At 49.3% G+C, this 25,634-nt stretch overlaps 1 protein-coding gene across 4 annotated transcripts; it reads left to right on the top strand.

Moving 5' to 3' along the window:
* The first annotated feature begins 3,333 nt into the window (after positions 1 to 3,333).
* sh2b1 (SH2B adaptor protein 1) lies at positions 3,334 to 24,442 on the top strand. 4 transcript variants are annotated; one of them, XM_038979136.1, is made up of 11 exons: positions 3,334 to 3,468; positions 4,119 to 4,170; positions 4,810 to 7,007; positions 8,346 to 8,447; positions 8,721 to 8,812; positions 9,015 to 9,097; positions 12,920 to 13,066; positions 13,235 to 13,440; positions 17,054 to 17,228; positions 17,817 to 17,907; positions 24,312 to 24,442. In XM_038979136.1, the coding sequence occupies exons 3-11, from the start codon at positions 5,229 to 5,231 to the stop codon at positions 24,331 to 24,333; spliced, it is 2,697 nt and encodes an 898-aa protein (XP_038835064.1). In that variant the 5' UTR covers positions 3,334 to 3,468; positions 4,119 to 4,170; positions 4,810 to 5,228; the 3' UTR covers positions 24,334 to 24,442. The 4 variants fall into 4 exon arrangements, with proteins under 4 accessions (XP_038835064.1, XP_038835055.1, XP_038835084.1 ...); XM_038979127.1 differs by having other exon boundaries at positions 4,119 to 4,267; XM_038979156.1 differs by lacking the exon at positions 3,334 to 3,468 and adding an exon at positions 3,479 to 3,628.
* Positions 24,443 to 25,634: the final 1,192 nt, after the last annotated feature.

The following is a 25,634-nucleotide window of genomic DNA, read 5'->3' as shown; positions in this document are numbered from 1 at the left end:
AGAAGTGGACCAAGGTGCAGCGTGGTAAGCGTACATTTTCCTTTTTATTTAAAATGTCGCCAACAAGACAACAAACGAAAGAAACAACCGTGAAGCTTACAAAGGCATAGTGCCGCAAACAAAGTTAACTACCCACACTGAAAGGAGGGAAAAGGGCTACCTAAGTATGGTTCCCAATTAGAGACAACGATAGACAGCTGTCCCTGATTGAGAACCATACCCGGCCAAAACATAGAAATAAAGAAACTGAAATAAAGAAACATAGAAAACAAAACATAGAATGCCCACCCCAAATCACACCCTGACCAAACCAAATAGAGACATAAAAAGGCTCTCTAAGGTCAGGGCGTGACATCGTTGAAAGAAATAGGGCAGTAGCCTATAAAGTCGCTCTGCTCTTTTCTTGCTTTCTTCACCCTTTAGTATTCTCGCTCAGTCGATGTTTTAATGAATGAACGTCACCAGAATATATACTATCGCTGATTTCTAGACATTTCTCGAATGTTTCTCATGCCCAGAACGCACACAAATAATGAAACCAGAAGTTCAGTAGTGTAGCTAGCCTGTTTCCTACATTCCCTTGTGTTGATTAAAAGGATAAAAAAGTTAATAATTCAAATTTCAACACAAATGAAACAGCATGCGGTTCAACTTTAGTCGAAAGTTCCGTCTATACATTGTAGTTCCTCAACAGTGCACGAGATGTCAGTCTATGCATTTCTTCTCACTAATGAATTATATACAGTTGAAGTCAGAAGTTTATATACACAGCTAAATACATTTAAACTCAGTTTTTCACAATTCCTGACATTTATTCCACAATTCCTGACATTTATTCCTAGTAAAAATGCCCTGTCTTAGGTCAGTTAGGATCACCACTTTATTTAAAGAAGGTGAAATGTCAGAATAATAGTAGAAAGAATGATTTATTTCAGCTTTTATTTCTTTCATCACATTCCCAGTGGGTCAGAAGTTTACATACACTCAATTAGTATTTGGTAGCATTGCCTTTAAATTGTTTAACTTGGGTCAAACGTTTTGGGTAGCCTTCCACAAGCTTCCCACAATACGTTGGGTGAATTTTGGCCAATTCCTCCTGACAGAGCTGTTGTAACTGAGTCAGGTGTGTAGGCCTCCTTGCACGCACACGCTTTTTCAGTTCTGCCCACAAATGTTCTATTTTCTATAGGATTTAGGTCAGGGCTTTGTGATGGCCACTCCAATACCTTGACTTTGTTGTCCTTAAGCCATTTTGCTACAACTTTGGAAGTATGCTTGGGGTCATTGTCCATTTGGAAGACCCATTTGCGACCAAGCTTAAACTTCCTGACTGATGTCTTGAGATGTTGCTTCAATATATCCACATAATTTTCTTTCCTCATGATGCCATCTATTTTGGGAAGAGCACCAGTCCCTCCTGCAACAAAGCACCCCCACAACATGATGCCGCCACCCCCGTGCTTCACGGTTGGGATGGTGTTCTTCGGCTTGCAAGCCTCCCCCCTTTTCCTCCAAACATAACGATGGTCATTATGGCCAAACAGTTCTATTTTTGTTACATCAGACCAGAGGACATTTCTCCGAAAAGTACGATATTCGTCCTCATGTCCAGTTGCAAACCGTAGTCTAGCTTTTGTATGGCGGTTTTTGAGCAGTGGCTTCCTTGCTGAGCTGCCATTCAGGTTATGTCGATATAGGACTCGTTTTACTGTGGATATAGATACTTTTGTACCTGCTTCTTCCAGCATCTTCAAGGTCCTTTGCTGTTGTTCTGGGATTGATTTGCACTTTTCACACCGAAATACGTTAATCTCTAGGAGACAGAACGCGTCTCCTTCCTGAGCGGTATGACGGCTGCATGGTCCCATGGTGTTTATACTTGCTTACTATTGTTTGTACAGATGAACGTGGTACCTTCATGCGCTTGGAAATTGCTCCCAAGGATGAACCAGACTTGTGGAGGTCTACAATTTGTTTCTGAGGTCTTGGCTGATTTCTTTAGATTTTCCCATGATGTCAAGCAAAGAGGCACTGAGTTTGAAGGAAGGCCTTGAAATACATCCACAGATACACCTCCAATTGACTCAAATTATGTCAATTAGCCTATCAGAAGCTTCTATAGCCATGACATAATTTCTGGAATTTTCCAAGTTGTTTAAAGGCACAGTCAACTTAGTGTATGTAAACTTCTGACCACTGGAATTGTGATACCGTGATTTATAAGTGAAATAATCTGTCTGTAAACAATTGTTGGAAAATTTACTTGTGTCATGCACAAAGTAGATGTCCTAACCGACTTGCTAAATCTATAGTTTGTTAACAAGACATTTGTGGAGTGGTTGAAAAACTAGCCTTAATGACTTCATGCTAAGTTTATGTAAACTTCTGACTTCAACTGTATATTTATTGGAAGATAATTGAGTGAGTGTATGTGACACAGAGAGTGGGCGATAGAAAGAGAACCTACAGTGCAAATGGCATTGAAAGTAATTTTTTCTACAAACAACCACTAGTTAGGTCCCTCCTTACTTCTCGCCAGATTCCAGGGGATATACTGTTTATTTTTGTATTTAAGATTTCCAGTATACATTTTTTAAATGAAAGCCAAATTATGATCACACCGGCTAATCCTTCTCTATTCTATTTTAGTCTATTCAATGCTATTCTATTGTAGTCCATTCATCTATTTTAGAAAACTTTATTTGAAAACAATCACAGTAAGGAACTTAATTGTTACCTGGAAAGGATCAATATTGAGATAAAAAAAACATCTGCATTGGACCTTTAAACACATGCTGGTGAAATGAAAGAGAAATGCCATAGAGGATGAAGAGAAAGGTGGAACCTGAATTGACAGTAAGTACACACTGTGTATAAACAACACAATACTATAAGCAAGCTATAGAGACAACACCAACACCAAACACAGTAGTAGGTCTATGTGCTCATATGGTCACTGATACAGAAAGGCTGCATGTAGGTATACTATAGACTACAGTAATCACGGATCTATTCAGCTAGTTTGAAATAAATGATTTACTAATCTCCATAAGGATATATTTTAATTACAAAAACATTTTAAATTATATGCAATTATATAGGCTTGTTGTAAACATTCATGCATTTTTAAATAGAAAATCTAGTAGTTCTACTCCCTTCCCTGGGAGTAATTTACTCCTCACACAATTCACAGACGGTGGTGATTGTTTTTCAAAATGTTTTTAGTGCCCCTCCATTTTCCCACCATCCAAGTACCCTGAATGCAAACGTCGTCCCTGCAACTCCTCCTGCTGCCACCCTCTTCGCTAGTCTACTTTCCCTTCCCATCCTCTCTCTCCCACTATATCGCGAGAGATAGGGAGCACAGAAATATTCATGTTAGCATCAACTATTATAAAATTATATTTATATCGCGGATATATGAACGAATTGTATAAAACGCTGGAGCGTATCAATTACAATTCTAATGTAAGCCAACGCAAGATTACTAAATTCGTTGTTTTATTAATAGCTGGCTAGCTAATAATAATATCTAGGTAGCTAGCTAGCGATTCGCCTGTTGTCTGTAGTACGTATGGGAGGCTAGCTAACTGTAAGTGGACACTATTTTCAAGACAAGCGTGTACAAGTGGGTAAACATAACATTACTTCAATTAGCTAGCACCCCTTATTCAACGATAATAGCCATAGTCTAGGTAGCTACTATAACAAATGATAGCTCGCTACTATTAGCTGACTAAACCGCTGTTATTTAATTAAAACAGCTAACGTTAGCTAGGCTTACATTTTAGCTACATTGTTGAATATTGGCTAGTTAGCTACTTAGCTAACTGCTTCAAGCTGGTGCTTTTTTATTTAGCTAGCTAACATGGTTCTGTTAAGATGGATGGCGTTACTAGTTAGCTGTGATGGGTCGCTAGTTAGCGACCGTTAACTAGCTAGCTCAGTAACGCTTACGCTAACTAGATTGTTTATCACGCGATGTGCTGGCTCATGTTGCTAGTTAACGTTAGTTAAGCTAACATGACCTCACTGTGTGTCATTTTGCCATGTCCATGCACTATCATTACTCTGTAATATCAACTATCTAGTTAACTGTCTCTCCTCCTCTCCTTTAGGTTATTTTAGCCATCAAGCACTGGCCTCGAGTATCTGACTAGGCCGACAATGGTTTGTGAATTCCAGCTAACCTCGTTAGCCAGTAACGCCAGTACTAACCAGGCTCTCTGGATTGTTTACATCCAGCGCCAGTTTGCACACTAGCTGGGTAATGTTGTTAGCGAGCTAACTGGTTTCATACGCAGTCAGTTGTTTAGCTACAATAATCTAGCCAACAAGGTATTTTATTTATTTTGTTGCCAGTAAGGGGGTTAGTTAGCTATGCCACACTATATTTGGCTTTGCTACAGTGTGTGAAAGTGATTAAGCCACTAGTTATCTGAACACTGACAAATCAGTTGGTGTCTCACAAGCAACCATTTGGATCTTCACCACATCTAGCTACCTAAGTACCGTTATGTGAAGATATCTAGCTAGCTAATTGAATGGGTTGTTAGTAAAACGGGTTGCTTATCAATTTGTTTTTGTGGATGTAAAGCATTGACTCAATTTAAATCAATACTTGACACAACTGTTGTGACCACTAGTCCAACAGACAACTACAGGTGGCAACCGGTGCTAGGGGTATTTGTATTAGTTAGAGTTGATTAGATATTGTAGATCATATTAGAGTTGGTTATGTCTCTGGAAAATATATGTAACAGGTAATGTGATGTATCACCATTGATTGTGCTTGTATTGTTTTCACAGGCTGCAGTTGTGTTCTTGTGGATGTGTGGTGGACCGTAAGCAGGGCGGCCACTTGTGAACCTCACCTATTTACCTCGCCTCTTTGTCTTATACCTCCTCCCTGACACCGATTTTACCCTGTCTTTTATCATAAATATTTTTAAATGTGTGAAAGCATGTTGCACAGAGACAGACCCCCTATATTTCTACCTCTTCGCAGTCTGTGCTCATCAGTGTGTTACAGTAGTCTTTTAGCTGAAGGTTTTAAATGGGGGTGAATCTACTCTATGCCTGGCATAGTACGGTACTTGAATTCCCACCCGTTTGTAAATTAGCCCTGATGAGCTGTGCAGGTTTCATTAATTAACCTTAAGTGATAAACCAAATAGCAGCCAGCTAGTTGGCCAATCAGCCCCCCCCCCCCACGCCCCCCTGGTAGAATGAACGGCTCTCTTTTAACCCCACCTAGCCCGCGGGCAGCCAACTCCTCCCCGCTGCCCCTTTCACCCTCCCCTTCTCCGTCCCCTCCATCCCCCTCCCTGTTGCCCATGTTCCCTCGGCCACCCCCCCTGCCCCCTCCCTTGGCCCAGCCTCACCCAACCTCGCTGTCGGACACCCCCACACCCTCCCCCTGCCTGAGCTGGACGGAGTTCTGTGAGCTGCATGCCCGCATGGCGGCCGGGGACTTTGCCCGCCACTTCCGGGCGTTCCTCCTGGAGAACCCTCACTACTCCCCCGACTCTGCTGCTGCCTTCTGTCGCCGCTTCACTGACCGCTTTGTCCGACATTTCCAGAGCGAACTGGAGGGAGTGGCAGGGGCGCCGGGTACAGCACCTGGGATGGAGGCGGGGAGCTGGGCCCCCCAATCAGACGCCACCTCCCTGGAAGAGGAGGCGGTCTCTCCCCCTCCCGTCACCGAGGGAGCCTCCTACCACTCCTGTGCCCCAGCCAACCCGGTGAGAGCCCTGCCCAAGCCTGCCTCCACACGACTGGTGTTGGAAACCAGAAGTGGGGACCAATTTCAAGACTCCTATGCTGTCACAACAGTCCTCCCCCCATCCTCCTCCTCCTCCTGCTCCTCCTCAGTGGGAGGAGGAAACAACGGCAGGCGGGAAGAGAGGGGTGCCCCAGTTACTGTTAAACACTTCACTGGCGTCGGCACAGGCAACGGAGAAACGACAGCCGAGGAAGAGGAGGAAAGCTGGGCGGGCGTAACGGTCATGGAGGAGGAGGTGGAGCCAGATGAGGGGGAGGCGGAGCTGGAAGTTTGCTTGGACAATGAAGACCCCTCCCATATGCCCCAAACGCCTGCCTCCCCTTGCTCCGACACAACTCCTCCCCGCTCCAAGGGTAATGGCACCCCGGCCTCGGCAGGAAGCCAGTCCAAAACCAAACTGAAGAAGCGCTTCTCTCTGCGGAGTGTTGGGCGCAGCGTGCGGGGTAGTGTCCGGGGCATCCTGCACTGGCGCAGCTCGTCCAGCGACTCCCCCCAGAGCTCCTCCCAGCTGCCCTCCAGCTACAGCTACACAATGGGGGTCCAGGACGCTGCCACCGGCTCTTCCTCCAAGAGGAACTCTGGCACTCAGCCCCCTACACCCACCTCCTCCATGCCTGTCTCCCTCTCCCTGCCCCTTTCCCTCCCCCACTCCTCCTCCTCCTCCCTGCCCCCGTCTTCCTCCAGTAGTGCCACCTCCCTCTCGCTATCGGAGGCACGGGACCGCCGGCGGAGCAATGGTGAGGGGGGAGAGAAGGAGAAGTGGAGCCACCGGCTGGAGAAGCTGCGTCTGTCTCGCTCCCCGCCCCCCGTTCTCTCTTCGGCACCCACTTCGGCCGTGGTGTCACCTTCTTCCGGCCTGCCCCCCAGCAGCAGCAGCAGCGCCACCCCGAGGAAGACGGGCCGGCTGGTGAGGGAGGGAGGAGTCAGCGTCAGCTCCTCCATGCCAGATGAGTTTGCCGGGAGCCACGGTGGTTTCCCTGGCTTTTCCTTCGGCCTGCTGCACCACGGCACACAAGAACACAACAACGCTGGTACTGGCTTAAACAACACCTCGTCCACCGCTAACGCCGCTCAGACAGCCGCAGTGCAGCCTCTCGTCCCCGGGGGCACTGTGGGCTGGAGGGGTGGTCGGTGGCACAAGTGTCGACTGGTCCTGAGGGAGAGGGACAAGGAGGGGGAGCGGGGCGAGGAGTACTATCTGGAGTTCTTCATCCCGCCTAAAGTGAGTGAGAGACCTGTTCAGTGCAACTCAATATTAGGAAGGTGTTCTAAATGTTTGGAGTATATAGCTGCCAAAAAAAATCATATTTGATAATGATACATTAATAATACGTTTGCAATTTTATTTTCATGTGAACATAATCAATGATGAAATTTAAACGCAATACTCCAGTTTGCATTTTCATGTTTCACAGTTTTTGTTTAATTTCCTACCAGATAACACTGCCATATTGAGAAGTAAAATTATTGGAAGATAAAGTTCACATTTGTAATTGTACTACATTATACTGATCGCATTATTTGTGACAAAAAGATGAAAACTTAATGCGCAATTTAACAATGCTTATTCTTAACCTACAAAGTACAACATTTTAATTCAAATCTTTATTGGGTAAAACTATGTTATTCCTCCCATTTTCGATTTAATTTCCTCATAGTCATTTGTTATCCTGGCCACGTTAACAGTTTAGCCTGGCAATCGATCACTGTGGCTGGGATTGTCAGGGGAGGACCTGGATATTTGTGAGAGTCACAGGGTTGGTAGGGTTTTCAGACCTGTTAAGGAATTCAGGGAAGGGAGTAGATTAGTAATTGAGTCATTAAAACACTTTTTCAATATAATTTGTTGCAAAACCTAAGAACAATATGCTAAACAAAAATATAAACTTAACATGTACATAAAAGATACCAGAAATGTTCCATACGCACAAAACAATTATTTCTCTAAAATTTTGTACACAAATTTGTTTACGTCCCTTTTAGTGAGCATTTCCAAGATAATCCATCAACCTGACAGGTGTGGCATATCAAGAAGCTGATTAAACAGCATGATCATTACACAGGTGCACCTTGTGCTGGGAACAATAGAAGGCCACTTTAAGATGTGCAGTTTTGCCACAACACAATGCCACAGATGTCTCAAGCTTTGAGGGTGCAGGCAATTGGCTTGCTGACTGCAGGAATGTCCACCAGAGCTGTTGCTAGAGATCCTCGTTTTAGGTAATTTGGTAGTATGTCCAACCGACCTCACAACCGCAGACCACCTCAGGACCTCCACATCTGGGGGGGGGGGGGGTGCTGAGGTGTATATCTGTCTATAATAAAACTCTTTTTGTAGGGAAAACTAATTCTGATTGGCTGGGCCTGGCTCCCCAGTGGGTGGGGGCCATCAGTAGATTGTGTATCTTTGATGTAACACTGAGCCATGACAACCTATCAACATGCTCATTTGGAATGCTTGGAGATGAATGATGTCATTGGCAGGCATTGTGAAAATTACACTTTCTCTGAGTGCACAGATGTGTCTTATTCAATGTTCTTCTCTGTCCCCCTGTCTCAGTCCTCCAAGCCCAGGCTGACTATCCCATGCTGCTCTATTGTGGATGTGAGGAGCACCACAGCCCTGGAGGTGCCTGACAAGGAGAACACCTTCCTCCTCCAGGTGATGCTCTGCTCTGTCCATCCTTTAATTTCCCCTTTCTTGTTCTCTCTCAGTTCATTTTGTTCAGGTAGTCAGCTCCTGTTCAGCTTGCATCTGTAGACTGACTTGTATTTCGCTCGCTCTCTCACACCCTCTCTCTCCCGCCTCCTCTCTCTCACCCCTTCCTCTTACCCCTTCCTCTCACCCCCTCTCTCTCATCCCCCCTCTCTCTCTCATCCCCCCTCTCTCTCACCCCTTTGTCACTCTCGCTAACCCTATCTTTCTCTCTGTCAGTTGGAGGGACAGGTGCAGTATGTGATTGAGACGCGAGACGCTGTGCAGATGAGAGCCTGGTTGAGTGACATCAGGAACGGTATATGTATCAGGTAAGCAAATTGTGTGTGTTAAGTGAAGAGTTTTCTTTCAAGTCAGTGATTAGGGGGGGGGGGGGGGGGGCAGTGAGTGAGAGTTAAGAGGGACCATATATATGCTTGTATTCACTGACTGTCAAATATTGATGAGGTCAACAGAAGAAGAAGCGACGCCCCAGCTACTGTAGAACAAGCTTTGTGTATCTTGACTCTACAGTGAACAGGAGGACATAGAAGCTGTGTGTGGGGGACCCATGGACATCAGTGGAATGCCAGAATTCAGTGACCGCCTCTCTCAAGGTGAGTGGGGCATGCCAAATCCCAAGCTACGACACCTCCAAGCTACTACTCTTAGACCAGTATATACCAACCAGTCAATCACAGTCCTAGTCAACTAGGCATTCCTAGTCAATCGCCGAACATTTCTTTGCGCTCCTCTTTTTTTTAAATGTATTTTTGTTGCCTTGAACCGTTGGTGGTAGATGCACTTGATTCGGCAGCCCTGTGCGCCGGGTAGGCAAAGTGTTCCCATTTTTAACCATTTAATTTGTCGGAAGGAACAAACTCTGCCTACCCGGTAGAGCTAAATCAAGTGCGCCTACTGCGCTGGCCAATCGGATAGCTCAAATCACCGTGCCAGTAGCTTCCACTACCCCACAGCAAAGTTTGATACTAGCCTAAATGGGATTTTAATGACTTTTAAAACCCTGGCCAGAGAGACTGCCAAAGAATACAGCAAATAGCTGCTGCTTTTACGATTCAACACTTTTCAAAACATAAAAAACGTGTATCGATGGGCCTGCGTTTTTATTATTATTAACGGCTCGTCGTGTCTATTTTAATGTCGACTAATAATTCACTTTCTCTGGTCATAGGAGCAACATGAATTTGTGCATGAGGCAGAAATAATGCGGTGTGACTCGAGTATGGTCATCAGACTGTCTCCCCTCTCTCTGGTCAGTCTCACTGGAAAAAGGAGAGATCGGGGACCGTGAGAGGCGGACCGTCTGCTGCTCGCTCTCTCCCTCCATCCGCTGAGACTGACCATCAGATGCAGATACAACCAGACATGGAAACGGTTTGTGGGTTTATGAAATGCACATTCCTTTATTGAATATAATATGTGTATGATGCCTTGTCCTTCGGCGCCGTCGACGTAGCCTGTAGAGCGAAACGCAGGTTGTGAGTTCGCCGGGCAATTAATTTGTTTTTGGCAGCAGCCATTTGTTTGTTGCACTGCATTTAATGTTTCTTATCATGCCTTTTCTTATCAGTGTTACAATTCAAGTGCACAGAGTTCGGTAATCACTATGTGAAGTAAAGTAATAATTTAAAAAACGTAGCCTACCTGTGAATTGTTTGTTCCTCTGTCATGCTCCTGCTGAGACGGGAGGTGGGTCAAACGGAGCTTCTTCTTCTTTGGGATTTGGTTGTCAAATCGCATCCAACTTTTAGGTGCATACACCGCCACCTACTGTACTGGTGTAAGGCCATTCACGGCCTACCTACATTCAATTATTTGATACGGTAATATATACAATTGAGACAAAGGGAAATTGCCCAGCCAACTATTAGCCCTCTCTACAAAACCCACCACCCCATTCCACTATTTAACCCTATCAAGTCCTAGTTCTGACCAATGGTCTGAGAGGACAGAACACTACCACTCAACACCCCCCTCAACTGTTCTGCAAAAGTGCTTCTCTGCCACCTCTATTTTCTATGATTTTCTGCAGTACAATTAACAACCAAGGCTATAAATGCTAAAAGGTCCACTGTACTGAAGCACATATTCTTCCCATCTCTCAGGATCCCTCACCCGGTCCCCATCTTCCTCTACCACTCTCTTCACTGCTTCGGCATATGACACTTTCTGTACTACTCTAAGGCTACCTCAATGTCCCTTTCTCTCACCGGACACCTCCAAACTCCAGTTCCATGGGAACCCCCACAACTAACATGTATTACTTTCTCCTCCGATACCACACATTCCTTCGTCTCATGCCCTCCTTTCTCACATCAAGGCATCTCCCTCCGACACACTGCTGCAACATGCCCATAAACTTGACACCTAAAACACTATTTTATTTTTGGAACAAAAGCTCTCACGGGGTAATTGACACTTCCTACCATGACCTTATCTGGCAAAGAATGTCTTCTCCGTTGCTCTCCACCAAATCTACAACTCACCAAACGGCGGGAATCTTCCATTTCAACTGCTCCTCCTCAACACTTAATGCCATCCCCGTTATCACTCCTTTCAACGGCACCCTGCTCTGCAAAGCAAGTCATAATTGTTGTCCCTAATCGCGTAATGCGGAGCACCCACTCCCTCTGGGTGAATGTAACACAATAAATCATTACGAGTCCACTCCGAGTTAACTTCACCAACTCAACAGTCCCCAACCTGACACCACATATGGATCAGCCAAAATACAAGGATACATTCGCTCTACAAATCTCACTCCCACTGGGCCAGAATCATCCTCAGGACAAGGCCCGAATTCGGCGGTCCTCACTCTCGCCAAGGTTCCATCTCGGATGGACTTCACGCCGACCTTCCTCACCATACCACTTCTCCTCTATATTCAACTTCTTCTCAGCAGTCAGCAATGCACCTGCCACCACAGTTAATTCATCCTCATTCTCATCACCTTCAATTTCCATGGGGCACTCCATGGGGCACTCACCATGGGGCACACAACGTTCAGCAAACTGCTCGGCCACACGACGCCATACACGCTGTTTGCCATCTGCCCGGTACAGTTGAAACTGGGATTCATCCGTGAAGAGCACACTTCTCCAGTGGCCATCGAAGGTGAGCATTTGCCCACTGAAGTCGGTTACGACACTGAACTGCAGTTGGGTCAAGACCCTGGTGAGGACAACGAGCACGCAGATGAGCTTCCCTTAGACGGGTTCTGACAGTTTGTGCAGAAATTCTTTGGTTGTACTAACCCTCATTTCGGGTGGCTGGTTTCACCCGCAGGTGAAGAAGCTGGATGTAGAGGTGTTGGAGGCGGCTTATGGTAGAGAAATGAGCATTAAATTATCTGGCAACAGCTCTGGTGGACATTCCTGCGGTCAGCAAGCCAATTGCACGCTCCCTCAACTTGCGACAGCTGTGGCATTGTGTTGTGTGACAAAACTGCACATTTTAGGGTGGCCTTTTATTGTCCCCAGCACAAGGTTCACCTGTGTAATGATCCTGCTGTTTAATCAGCTTCTTGATATGCCACACCTGTCAAGTGGATGGATTATCTTGGCAAAGGAGAAATGCTCACTAACAGGGTACTAATTGTCCACAACATTTCGAGAAATAAGCTTTTTGTGCGTATGAAACATTTCTGGGATCTTTTATTTCAGCTCAAGAAATGGGACCAACACTTAACGCGTTTTATATTTTTGTTCAGTGCATGTTTATTGTGCTGTTCAGGCCTTTATGTAACGTAATTGTTACCATTGATTTGTGATTAGTCTAAAATTGTACAGTCCAAGGTGAGGCCTGATGGGAATTGTATTTGAAACCCTGTCATTTCATTGGTTGCCATGCTGGCTGAACGCTATATTTTCAGCTATTGATTGAAGCTTGGTTTCTTTGGAGCTCAACTTATTATTTGATTAATTTTCCAGTTTATGTTCCTGTCCAGTTATTGTTATGTTTGTTATTTTTGATTGTACATAGTGTACAGTTTTCCGGCGGTTCAGAAACAGTTCTGAGCTGTAGATCTCGGCTTGCATTTTGAAAGTGAACGTGGCTCAGAAAAGGTTGGCGACCACTGCCCTAGACACTTAATCTGTAAGAATCTACAAACAGCAGACACGTAGCATAAGGTAAGGAGGAGCTACTACCATATTCCTTACCTATCCACTCTTTTCAAATATGACTGCACAGGATAGGATCGAAGAGCCCATTTGGGATTGTTGTGTGACGATTTCCCTGTTTCACTATTTTTTGCAGCTTTACAATTATACAGTTAGATCACTTAACACCTGATGCAGAAAGCGAGACGAAAAAAGTTGTTTTAACTATGAGTCCAACGTTTCGTTGCTGTTTGAAAGTAAAAGAAATCTGGTTAAATAAATAATAAGACTGATGTTTTTGCTCCTGTCCTGTTGCAGTGTGTTATGGAGGTGTGGGCGGCTCCTCCCCGCTGATGGACCCTCTCCCCCCAGAGTTACCGCCCCGCGCCCCTCTGGACGAATCAGACGGACGTGTGGGTGGAGCCGGCCTGGGCACACCATTTGCGGAGACACCAGATGCCACAGGTTAAGCCTGTTACTTACGCATTAGCACACATGCAAACGCACTCACAAACAAACACGCATACACACCAGAATGTACAGAGCAAGTCTGGCGACACCTTTTTTTGGGGTCTAATCTTTTCATCAATCCCTCTCATCCATCCATCCCCTCATCCCTCCTCACCTCCCCAGGTTCCTTCCTGTTCTCAGACGTGGCGGAGGCGGTGGAGCACCCTCTGAGCGAGTGCCAGTGGTTCCACGGGACGTTGTCGCGCCTGAAGGCGGCCCAGCTGGTGCTGGCAGGGGGTACGGCCAGCCACGGCGTCTTCCTTGTGCGCCAGAGCGAGACACGCCGCGGGGAGTACGTCCTCACCTTCAACTTCCAGGGCAAGGCCAAGGTACACGAGACGGGAGAGGGAGAGTGTGTGTCAAATCAAATCACATTTTATTTGTCACATGCGCCGAATACACCTGGTGTATTAGATATATACATGAAGGCAGTGTAAAGTGACTAGGCATCAGGATAGATAATAAGAGTAAAATAAAGAACAGAGCAGCAGCAGCAAATTATGTTTGTGTTGTCAGTCTGCGTGTAGGTGTTCTGTGTGTGTGTGTGGGTTTTGGTTGTGTGTGTGTGTGTGTATACATGCAAAAAACAAACGTCCCTTTTTCAGGACCCTCAAAGATAATTTGTAAAAATCCAAATAACTTCACAGATCTTCAATGTAAAGGGTTTAAACACTGTTTCCCATGCTTGTTCAATGAACCATAAACAATTAATGAACATGCACCTGTGGAACGGTCGTTAAGACACTAACAGCTTACAGACGGTAGGCAATTAAGGTCACAGTTATGAAAACTTAGGACACTAAAGAGGCCTTTCTACTGACTCTGGAAAACACCAAAAGAAAGATGCCCAGGGTCCCTGCTCATCTGCGTGAATGTGCCTTAGGCATGCTGCAAGGAGGCATGAGGACTGCAGATGTGGCCAGGGCAATAAATTGCAATGTCTGTACTGAGACGCCTAAAATAGCGCTACAGGGAGACCGGACGGACAGCTGATCGTCCTCGCTGTGGCAGACCATGTGTAACAACACCTGCACTGGATCGGTACATCCGAACATCACACCTGCGGGGACAGGTACATGATGGCAACAACAACTGCCCGAGTTACACCAGGAACCCACAATCCCTCCATCAGTGCTCAGACTGTTCGCAATAGGCTGAGAGAGGCTGGATTGAGGGCTTGTAGGCCTGTTGTAAGGCAGGTCCTCACCAGACATCACCGGCAACGACGTCGCCTATGGGCACAAACCCACCGTCGCTGGACCAGACAGGACTGGCAAAAAGTGCTGTTCACTAACGAGTCACAGTTTTGTCTCATCAAATCAAAGTTTATTTGTCACGTGCGCTGAATACAACAGGTGTAGACCTTAGAGTGAAATGCTTACTTACAGGCTCTAACCAATAGTGCTAGGTAAACAATAGGTAGGTAAAGAAATAAAACATCAGTAAAAAGACGGGCTATCTACAGTAGCGAGGCTATAAAAGTAGCGAGGCTACATACAGTAGCGAGGCTACATACAAGGGTGATGGTCAGATTCGTGTTTATCGTCGAATGAATTTAGTGTTACACCGAGGCCTGTATTCTGGAGCGGGATCAATTTGGAGGTGGAGGGTCCGTCATGGTCTGTGGCGGCGGTGTGTCACAGCATCATCGGACTGAGCTTGTTGTCATTGCAGGCAATCTCAACGCTGTGCGTTACAGGGAATACATCCTCCTCCCTCATGTGGTTCCCTTCCTGCAGGCTCATCCTGACATGACCCTGCAGCATGACAATGTCACCAGCCATACTGCTCGTTCTGTGCGTGATTTCCTGCAAGACAGGAATGTCAGTGTTCTGCCATGGCCAGCGAAGAGCCCGGAGCTCAATCCCATTGAGCACGTCTGGGACCTGTTGGATCGGAGGTTGAGGGCTAGGGCCACTCCCCCCAGAAATGTCCGGGAACTTGCAGGTGCCTTGGTGGAAGAGTGGGGTAACATATCTCACAGCAAGAACTGGCAAATCTGGTGCAGTCCATGAGGAGGAGATGCACTGCAGTACTTAGTATCTGGTGTGGCCACCCGCTGCATTGACTGTTACTTTTGATTTTGACCCCCCCCCCTGCCCCTTTGTTCAGGGACACATTATTCCATTTCTGTTAGTCACATGTCTGTGGAACTTGTTCAGTTTATGTCTCAGTTGTAGAATCTTGTTATGTTCATACAAATATTTACACATGTTAAGTTTGCTGAAAATATACACAGTTGACAGTGAGGACGTTTATTTTTTTGCGGAGTTTACATACACACATGTGGGTCAGTGCAAGATACAGGCATTGCAGTTAGTATGGGTACCATTATTTGACTATTTAGCAGTCTTATGGCTTGGGGGAAGAAGCTGTCTCTGAGCCTGTTCCTCTGAGAGCCAATGCTCTGGTACTGTTTGCAGGATGGTAGCAGAGTGAACAGTCTGACTTTGGTGGCTGGAGTCTTTAGCAATTTCTCTGGCCTTCCTCGGACACCGCCTGATGTAGAGGTCCTGGATGGCAGGGAGCTTGGCTCCAGTGATGTACTAGGCTGTCCGCACCATCCTCTGTAGCGCTTTGCGCATTTGCCATACCAAGTGGTGATGCAGCCATTCAAAATACTCTCGATGGCACAAAGGAACTTGAAACTCTCGACCCACTCCACAACAGCCCTGTGAATGGGGGGCGTGCTCACTCCTCTTTCTCCTATAGTCCACGATCAGCTCCATGGTCTTACTGACGTCGAGGGAGAGGTTGTTGTCCTGCAGGTCTCTGACCTCCTTGTAGGCTGACTCACCGCTGTCGGTGATCAGGTCTACCACCGCTGTGTCATCAGCAAACTTGTTGGTGTTTTAATCGCGCGTGGCCATGTAGTCGTGGTTGAACAGGGAGTACAGGAGGGGACTAAGTACACACCCCTGAGGGGCCCCCGTGTTGAGGGTCAGCGTGGCAGAGGTGTTGTTGCCTAACCTCACCACCTGGGGCCGACCCGTCTGGAAGTCCAGGATCCAGTTGCAGAGGGAGGGGTCCAGTCCCAGAGTCTTTACCTTGGTGATGAGCTTGGATGGGACTATGGTGTTGAACGCTGAGCTGTAGCCCATTCTCTCATAGTTATTTCCCCTCTTGTCCAGGTGGAAGAGGGCAGTTTGAAGTGCAATTGAGATTGCTTCATCTGTGAATCTGTTTGGGTGGTATGCGAATTGGAGTGGGTTTAGGGTGTCTGGGATGGTGGTGGTGTTGTGTGTCATCACCAGCCTTTCAAAGCACTTCATAATTACAGATGCGAGTGCTACAGGGTGATAGTCATTTAGGCAGGTTACTTTGGAGCTCTTTGGAATGGTGAAAATGGTGGTCTGCATGAAACATGTTGGGATGACAGACTGGGACGAGGTCTGCGCATGCTTTGAGAATGCGCCGTGGTATTTCATCTGGCCCATCGGCCTCGTGATTGTTAACCTGTTTAAACGTTTTGCTCACATCGGCCACAGAGAGCGAGATCACACAGTTATCTGGAAAAACAGTGTCTTTCACGCAAGGCACAGTGTTATGTTCCTCAAAGCGAGCATAAAAGGAATTTAGCTCGTTTTGGAGTTCTGCATCGCTGGGTAACTCATGGCTGGGTTTCCCTTTGTAATCCATTATCGTCTGCCAGCCTTGCCACATACGACGAGCGTTGGAGATGGTGGAATATTATTCCACTTTCCTCCTATATTGTCCTTGTGTGAAAGAGAGTAAGACAGTATTGATGTTTACGTGTGTGTTGGAAAGTACCAGTGTGTTTGTATGTGAAATGGTAGCGGAAACATCTATACCACGTTAGGAGATATACCTGCTAAGTAGCGTCCAAAGCTAACCCATATCCCCCTCTCTTCTCCCTTCTTTTGTTTCTGCTCCTTCTCTCTATCCCCTTCTCTCTCTCTCTCCCTTCTCTGTCCGCTGCAGCACCTGCGTCTGTCTCTGAACGAGGACGGCCAGTGCCGGGTGCAGCACCTGTGGTTCCAGTCCATATTCGACATGCTGGAGCACTTCCGCGTCCACCCAATCCCCCTGGAGTCTGGGGGTGCCTCGGACGTCACTCTCATCAGCTTTGTGGGCGCCACCGCCGTCCGGCAGCCAGGTAACAGGTCAGGGGTGAAAGGTCACCGGATATTCCACTAGGATGAAACTACATTGGTTTTACACTGGCCTCTAAAGGCAATTCTTGGGTGTTGTATGTACGTTGTATGTCTGGTGTATGTGTTTTATGCATTATGATTGGGTTACACTATGCTATTACGTCAGTGAATCAATATAGTGTGCGTGTGTATCATCCCATTGAAAATATGTGTACAGGCCATAAGTAATGTTGTGTGTGCTAAAACATGGCCACTACATGATGTTTCTGTCAATGTCATTATAACATAAGACTGGCTGCTTTGCATCCTCATTCTGTGTCCATTACAGCACACACTGGAGTGGCTCTGCATGGCTTGGTCCCATCAATTTGCACTGATGCTCCCTCCCATACACCCCTGCCTCTTACAACTTCCCCCCCACACACAATTCCAAATCAACCCCTAGCCCCTACTACCCTCTCTGTCCCTAGGCCCTAGCACTCTACCTCCTTTCCTTCTACACCCTTCTTTCCACCCCCCCACCCCCGTGCCTTCCAGAGCTCTGATTGGCTGTCTCTTATTGTGATTTTTCGTTGGGTCATTCTTCGCAGGCCGGGACAGGGCAGGCAGCCGGCCCACAGTCTGTGATGTCATCACCACGCGCCACCCTGACTCTCCATCAACCCCCATCTCTGACTGTGTGTAAGTGAGACCAGACTCCACAGAGAGAGAGACACCGAGTTAGAGAGAGAGGGAGACGTAGCGCGAGAGACCGGGAGAGAGAGACGGCAAGAGGGAGACCTGGAGAGAGAGACGGCAAGAGGGAGAGGTGGTGAGAGAGAGAGACCGAGAGGGGGAGAGAGAGAGAGACAGACCGAGACCTAGCAAGAGAGACAGACCGAGACCTAGCAAGAGAGACAGACCGAGACCTAGCGAGAGAGACAGACCGAGACCTAGCGAGAGAGACAGACCGAGACCTAGCGAGAGAGACAGACCGAGACCTTGCGTGAGAGAGAGACCTTGCGTGAGAGAGAGACCTTGCGTGAGAGAGAGACCTTGCGTGAGAGAGAGACCTTGCGTGAGAGAGAGACCTTGCGTGAGAGAGAGACCTTGCGTGAGAGAGAGACCTTGCGTGAGAGAGAGACCTTGCGTGAGAGAGAGACCTTGCGTGAGAGAGAGACCTTGCGTGAGAGAGAGACCCAGAGCGAGAGAGAGAGACCCAGAGCGAGAGAGCGAGAGACCCAGAGCGAGAGAGCGAGAGACCCAGAGCGAGAGAGCGAGAGACCCAGAGCGAGAGAGCGAGAGACCCAGAGCGAGAGAGAGAGAGACCCAGAGCGAGAGAGAGAGAGACCCAGAGCGAGAGAGAGAGAGACCCAGAGCGAGAGAGAGAGAGACCCAGAGCGAGAGAGAGAGAGACCCAGAGCGAGAGAGAGAGAGACCCAGAGCGAGAGAGAGAGAGAGACCCAGAGCGAGAGAGAGAGAGACCCAGAGCGAGAGAGAGAGAGACCCAGAGCGAGAGAGAGAGAGACCCAGAGCGAGAGAGAGAGAGACCCAGAGCGAGAGAGAGAGAGACCCAGAGCGAGAGAGAGAGAGACCCAGAGCGAGAGAGAGAGAGACCCAGAGCGAGAGAGAGAGAGACCCAGAGCGAGAGAGACCCAGAGCGAGAGAGACCCAGAGCGAGAGAGACCCAGAGCGAGAGAGAGAGAGACCCAGAGCGAGAGAGAGACCCAGAGCGAGAGAGAGACCCAGAGCGAGAGAGACCCAGAGCGAGAGAGACCCAGAGCGAGAGAGACCCAGAGCGAGAGAGACCCAGAGCGAGAGAGACCCAGAGCGAGAGAGACCCAGAGCGAGAGAGACCCAGAGCGAGAGAGACCCAGAGCGAGAGAGAGAGAGACGCAGAGCGAGAGAGAGAGAGACCCAGAGCGAGAGAGAGAGAGAGAGACCCAGAGCGAGAGAGAGAGAGAGAGACCCAGAGCGAGAGAGAGAGAGAGAGACCCAGAGCGAGAGAGAGAGAGAGAGACCCAGAGCGAGAGAGAGAGAGAGAGAGACCCAGAGCGAGAGAGACCCAGAGCGAGAGAGACCCAGAGCGAGAGAGACCCAGAGCGAGAGAGACCCAGAGCGAGAGAGAGACCCAGAGCGAGAGAGACCCAGAGAGAGAGAGACCCAGAGAGAGAGAGAGAGAGACCCAGAGCGAGAGAGAGAGAGAGAGACCCAGAGAGAGAGAGACCCAGAGCGAGAGAGACCCAGAGCGAGAGAGACCCAGAGCGAGAGAGACCCAGAGCGAGAGAGACCCAGAGCGAGAGAGACCCAGAGCGAGAGAGACCCAGAGCGAGAGAGACCCAGAGCGAGAGAGACCCAGAGAGAGAGAGACCCAGAGAGAGAGAGACCCAGAGCGAGAGAGACCCAGAGCGAGAGAGAGAGAGAGAGAGAGACCCAGAGCGAGAGAGCGAGAGAGACCCAGAGCGAGAGAGACCCAGAGAGAGAGAGACCCAGAGCGAGAGAGACCCAGAGAGAGAGAGACCCAGAGCGAGAGAGACCCAGAGCGAGAGAGAGAGAGAGAGAGAGACCCAGAGCGAGAGAGAGAGAGAGAGACCCAGAGCGAGAGAGAGAGAGAGAGACCCAGAGCGAGAGAGACCCAGAGCGAGAGAGACCCAGAGCGAGAGAGACCCAGAGCGAGAGAGACCCAGAGCGAGAGAGACCCAGAGAGAGAGAGACCCAGAGAGAGAGAGACCCAGAGCGAGAGAGACCCAGAGCGAGAGAGAGAGAGAGAGACCCAGAGCGAGAGAGAGAGAGAGACCCAGAGCGAGAGAGACCCAGAGCGAGAGAGACCCAGAGCGAGAGAGACCCAGAGCGAGAGAGACCCAGAGCGAGAGAGACCCAGAGAGAGAGAGACCCAGAGCGAGAGAGAGAGAGAGAGACCCAGAGCGAGAGAGAGAGAGACCCAGAGCGAGAGAGAGAGAGACCCAGAGCGAGAGAGACCCAGAGCGAGAGAGAGAGAGAGACCCAGAGCGAGAGAGAGAGAGAGAGAGAGAGAGACCCAGAGCGAGAGAGAGAGAGAGAGAGACCCAGAGCGAGAGAGAGAGAGAGAGAGACCCAGAGCGAGAGAGAGAGAGAGACCCAGAGCGAGAGAGAGAGAGAGACCCAGAGCGAGAGAGAGAGAGAGACCCAGAGCGTGAGAGAGAGAGACCCAGAGCGAGAGAGAGAGAGAGAGACCCAGAGCGAGAGAGAGAGAGAGAGACCCAGAGCGAGAGAGAGAGAGAGAGACCCAGAGCGAGAGAGAGAGAGAGAGACCCAGAGCGAGAGAGACCCAGAGCGAGAGAGACCCAGAGCGAGAGAGAGAGAGAGACCCAGAGCGAGAGAGAGAGAGACCCAGAGCGAGAGAGAGAGAGAGAGACCCAGAGCGAGAGAGAGAGAGAGAGACCCAGAGCGAGAGAGAGAGAGAGAGACCCAGAGCGAGAGAGAGAGAGAGAGAGACCCAGAGCGAGAGAGAGAGAGACCCAGAGCGAGAGAGAGAGAGACCCAGAGCGAGAGAGAGAGAGACCCAGAGCGAGAGAGACCCAGAGCGAGAGAGAGAGAGAGACCCAGAGCGAGAGAGAGAGAGAGAGAGAGAGACCCAGAGCGAGAGAGAGAGAGAGAGAGACCCAGAGCGAGAGAGAGAGAGAGACCCAGAGCGAGAGAGAGAGAGAGAGAGAGAGACCCAGAGCGAGAGAGAGAGAGAGAGAGACCCAGAGCGTGAGAGAGAGAGAGACCCAGAGCGAGAGAGAGAGAGAGACCCAGAGCGAGAGAGAGAGAGACCCAGAGCGAGAGAGAGAGAGACCCAGAGCGAGAGAGAGAGAGACCCAGAGCGAGAGAGAGAGAGACCCAGAGCGAGAGAGAGAGAGACCCAGAGCGAGAGAGAGAGAGACCCAGAGCGAGAGAGAGAGAGAGAGACCCAGAGCGAGAGAGAGAGAGAGAGACCCAGAGCGAGAGAGAGAGAGAGAGAGACCCAGAGCGAGAGAGAGAGAGAGAGACCCAGAGCGAGAGAGAGAGAGAGAGAGACCCAGAGCGAGAGAGAGAGAGAGAGAGACCCAGAGCGAGAGAGAGAGAGAGAGAGACCCAGAGCGAGAGAGAGAGAGAGAGAGACCCAGAGCGAGAGAGAGAGAGAGAGAGACCCAGAGCGAGAGAGAGAGAGAGAGAGACCCAGAGCGAGAGAGAGAGAGAGAGAGAGACCCAGAGCGAGAGAGAGAGAGAGAGAGACCCAGAGCGAGAGAGAGAGAGAGAGAGACCCAGAGCGAGAGAGAGAGAGAGAGACCCAGAGCGAGAGAGAGAGAGAGACCCAGAGCGAGAGAGAGAGAGAGACCCAGAGCGAGAGAGAGAGAGAGAGAGAGAGAGAGACCCAGAGAGAGAGAGAGAGAGAGACCCAGAGCGAGAGAGAGAGAGAGACCCAGAGCGAGAGAGAGAGAGACCCAGAGCGAGAGAGAGAGAGACCCAGAGCGAGAGAGAGAGAGACCCAGAGCGAGAGAGAGAGAGAGAGACCCAGAGCGAGAGAGAGAGAGAGAGAGAGACCCAGAGCGAGAGAGAGAGAGAGAGAGAGAGAGACCCAGAGCGAGAGAGAGAGAGAGAGAGAGAGAGACCCAGAGCGAGAGAGAGAGAGAGAGAGACCCAGAGCGAGAGAGAGAGAGAGAGAGACCCAGAGCGAGAGAGAGAGAGAGAGAGAGACCCAGAGCGAGAGAGAGAGAGAGAGAGACCCAGAGCGAGAGAGAGAGAGACCCAGAGCGAGAGAGAGAGAGAGAGACCCAGAGCGAGAGAGAGAGAGAGACCCAGAGCGAGAGAGAGAGAGAGAGACCCAGAGCGAGAGAGAGAGAGACCGAGACCCAGAGCGAGAGAGAGAGAGGGAGACCCAGAGCGAGAGAGAGAGGGAGACCCAGAGCGAGAGAGAGAGGGAGACCCAGAGCGAGAGAGAGAGAGAGAGAGAGAGAGAGACCCAGAGCGAGAGAGAGAGAGACCCAGAGCGAGAGAGAGAGAGAGAGAGAGAGAGACCCAGAGCGAGCGAGCGAGAGAGAGACCCAGAGCGAGCGAGCGAGAGCGAGAGAGAGACCCAGAGCGAGAGCGAGAGAGCGAGAGAGAGACCCAGAGCGAGAGAGCGAGAGAGAGACCCAGAGCGAGAGAGCGAGAGAGAGACCCAGAGCGAGAGAGAGACCCAGAGCGAGAGAGCGAGAGAGACCCAGAGCGAGAGAGAGAGAGACCCAGAGCGAGAGAGAGAGAGACCCAGAGCGAGAGAGAGAGAGACCCAGAGCGAGAGAGAGAGACCCAGAGCGAGAGAGAGAGACCCAGAGCGAGAGAGAGAGACCCAGAGCGAGAGAGAGAGAGAGAGAGAGACCCAGAGCGAGAGAGAGAGAGAGAGAGAGACCCAGAGCGAGAGAGAGAGAGAGAGAGACCCAGAGCGAGAGAGAGAGAGAGAGAGACCCAGAGCGAGAGAGAGAGAGAGAGAGACCCAGAGCGAGAGAGAGAGAGACCCAGAGCGAGAGAGAGAGAGAGAGAGAGACCCAGAGCGAGAGAGAGAGACCCAGAGCGAGAGAGAGAGACCCAGAGCGAGAGAGAGAGAGAGACCCAGAGCGAGAGAGAGAGAGAGACCCAGAGCGAGAGAGAGAGACCCAGAGCGAGAGAGAGAGACCCAGAGCGAGAGAGAGAGAGAGAGACCCAGAGCGAGAGAGAGAGAGAGAGACCCAGAGCGAGAGAGAGAGAGAGAGACCCAGAGCGAGCGAGCGAGAGACCCAGAGCGAGCGAGCGAGAGACCCAGAGCGAGCGAGCGAGAGACCCAGAGCGAGCGAGAGAGAGACCCAGAGCGAGCGAGACCCAGAGAGAGACCCAGAGCGAGAGGAGAGGAGGGGAGAGAGAGACCCAGAGCGAAGAACGGCAAGAAAGAGAGAGGCAGCGTGAGAAACCTAGACTGGGAGAGACCTAGTGAGGGAAAAACGGCGAAAGAGAGCCAGCATGAGAGAGAGACAGAGAGGGAGAGAAACCGAGAGAAAGACCTAGAGCGAGAGACACCTAGGGACCCAGAGCGAGAGAGGGACCCAGAGCGAGACTGAGAGAGATCCCAGAGCGAGGGACGGCAAGAAAGAGAGAGAGGCAGCGTGAGAGACCTAGAGAGAGGAGAAACCTAGTGAGGGAAAGACGGCGAGAGAGAGAGAGATATCTAGAGTGAGAGAGACAGCAATTTAGGAAACCAAGAGAAAGAGCGAGAGGGACCTAGAGCGAGAGGGGCCTACTGGGAGAGACCTAGTGAGGGAAAGATGGCGAGAGCGAGACAGTGACCTAGCGAGAGACCGAGAGAGAATGATGGCGAGAGAGAGGCAGCATGAGAGAGAGACCGAGAGAAAGACCTAGAGCAAGAGGGAGCGAGAGGGACCTAGGGCGAGAGGGACCTAGGGCGAGAGGGACCTAGGGCGAGAGGGACCTAGGGCGAGAGGGACCTAGGGCGAGAGGGACCTAGGGCGAGAGGGACCTAGGGCGAGAGAGCGAGAGGGACCTAGAGAGAGAGAGACGGCCGGCGAGAGAGAGAAAGCGATGGAACGCACCATAGCGTGAGTGTAGAGCTAGCTAGTGGCCATTCACCTCAGTGTACTGCTCAGTCTTCCAGTGAAGTTAGTCTGTACTAACCTTATCTAGAACTGGACCTACCATAGAGTCTTTTTGAGAACACAGATCACTCCTAGAGCAATGACTTGAGAGACCACCTCTGCTATAGAATGTTATATCTGCTAAAAAGTTTAGGGTCATGTAGAATCTTCATAGAACATTTTCAGACGATGCGTTGTTTTGTGTTTTACATGAAATGTATTTAATAGACGGGATCAAGGTGTGTGTGTGAGCACACAGTGTGTTTGTGTGTGTCTCGACTGATTCCATGACATGGACCTGTCACACAGACGTCGCGGCCATGACACTCACTCTGTTTCTCCCCCTCTTCCTCCTCCTCTTCTCCCTTCTCACCACTCGCTCTCTGGAAATGTCACCTTTTTATCTTGTCCCCCGCCCCGCCCGCCCGCCCCTCCTTTATTTACACCTTTTACCACTCTTTCTTTCTCTGCTTTTCTCTCTCGGCTGTTCTTTCCTCCCACCAGACTTGACCAGCAGACCCCGTAGCCCCCCCCAGCCTCCTCCTCCACCCCTGCCCCCCGGCCGGCCGCCACCCCCAACCCCACCCCAGGAACGAGGGAACGAGACCGAGCTGGGAGGAGGTGGAGGAGGAACTGCAGCAACTGCAGGAGGAGGTGAAGGAGCGGAGGACTGGGAGGAGAGGGAAGCTCCTCTTCGCCAACTGGAGGGGGTGGAGGGCGAAGAGCGGGAAGGAGGGAGGGCAAGAGCCATTGACAACCAGTACTCCTTCTTCTGAGGAGGGAGGGGGGTGTTTGTGCGAAAGGGAGAGTGGAGGAGGCGGGAGTCATAGCCATTCATAACCAGTATTTGTATTTTATTACGAGACTGTGAGGGGAAGGGGTTAGAAGGATGTACTAACACTATTAAAACACAAGCATTCTGGGAGATTTAGCAAGATGGAGAGAAGGAGAAAACGGGTGAAAGAGAAGAGAGAGGGATGGGAGCACCTTACAACACTAAGTACAGGTACACTAATGTTTAGCGAGATAAGCTTTTTTGCCGGTACACCTCTTGGTACGCTTTTTGTAGACTTTTGAATCCATTTATGGATGTAGGTAGTGAGAGATATCCTCTGAACCCAGCAGTACCATACCTCAATATCCTGCAGACATTCTAATGGCCAACAGTACACTTTCACAGAGGTAGAGATGGAGGACAACCATATACTTACAAGGTGGCAAAGAGACTAGGCTAGAACTGGCAGGCAGGATACATATACCTCAGTCACTCTTTCAACCTCACTCTTTCTCTCCGTCTCTTTTTCTCTCCACTCATTTTCTGGTTTTCTTTAATGGTAGAGAAGTGGCCAGAGGTAGAGAGAGCGATTATATCTATCCTTCAGATTAAAAAAAAAACTTTATTATTGATAATAATGATATGATTAACAATAATGATAAAGGAAATAATGATGATGGTTGGAAATAATAGTATTAATTTTATTTTTAAAATGCCTTTTATTGTATGTTGTTTACTCCATGTAATGCGTAACACTTGTTCCTGCCCCCATTCGGTTATTTCAGTTGAAATTTGTTTGCCTTTTTAAAATATTCCTAAGCCTCATACTCAGTCTTTCCCTCACGCTCATACAGTCCTCTCCTCCTGGACCTCATCCAAATTTAATTTTAATGTGCAGAAATAGAAAATAAGATAAATATAATGGGGGGGGACATTTTTCTACTTGTGCCTTTCTTTGTTGTCACCTCTGTCGTACTCCTTCAACCTCGTACTCCTGGGTTGTGTGGCCATGTCCGTCTTTCTGCCATTCAGTTCAGTGCCTCTTTCTTTCT

This window comes from Salvelinus namaycush, chromosome 3, assembly GCF_016432855.1.
Source record: "Salvelinus namaycush isolate Seneca chromosome 3, SaNama_1.0, whole genome shotgun sequence".
NCBI classification, from domain to species: Eukaryota; Metazoa; Chordata; class Actinopteri; order Salmoniformes; family Salmonidae; genus Salvelinus; species Salvelinus namaycush.
Note: the sequence above shows the minus strand (reverse complement) of the source record. Positions and strands in the feature narration are given on the sequence as shown.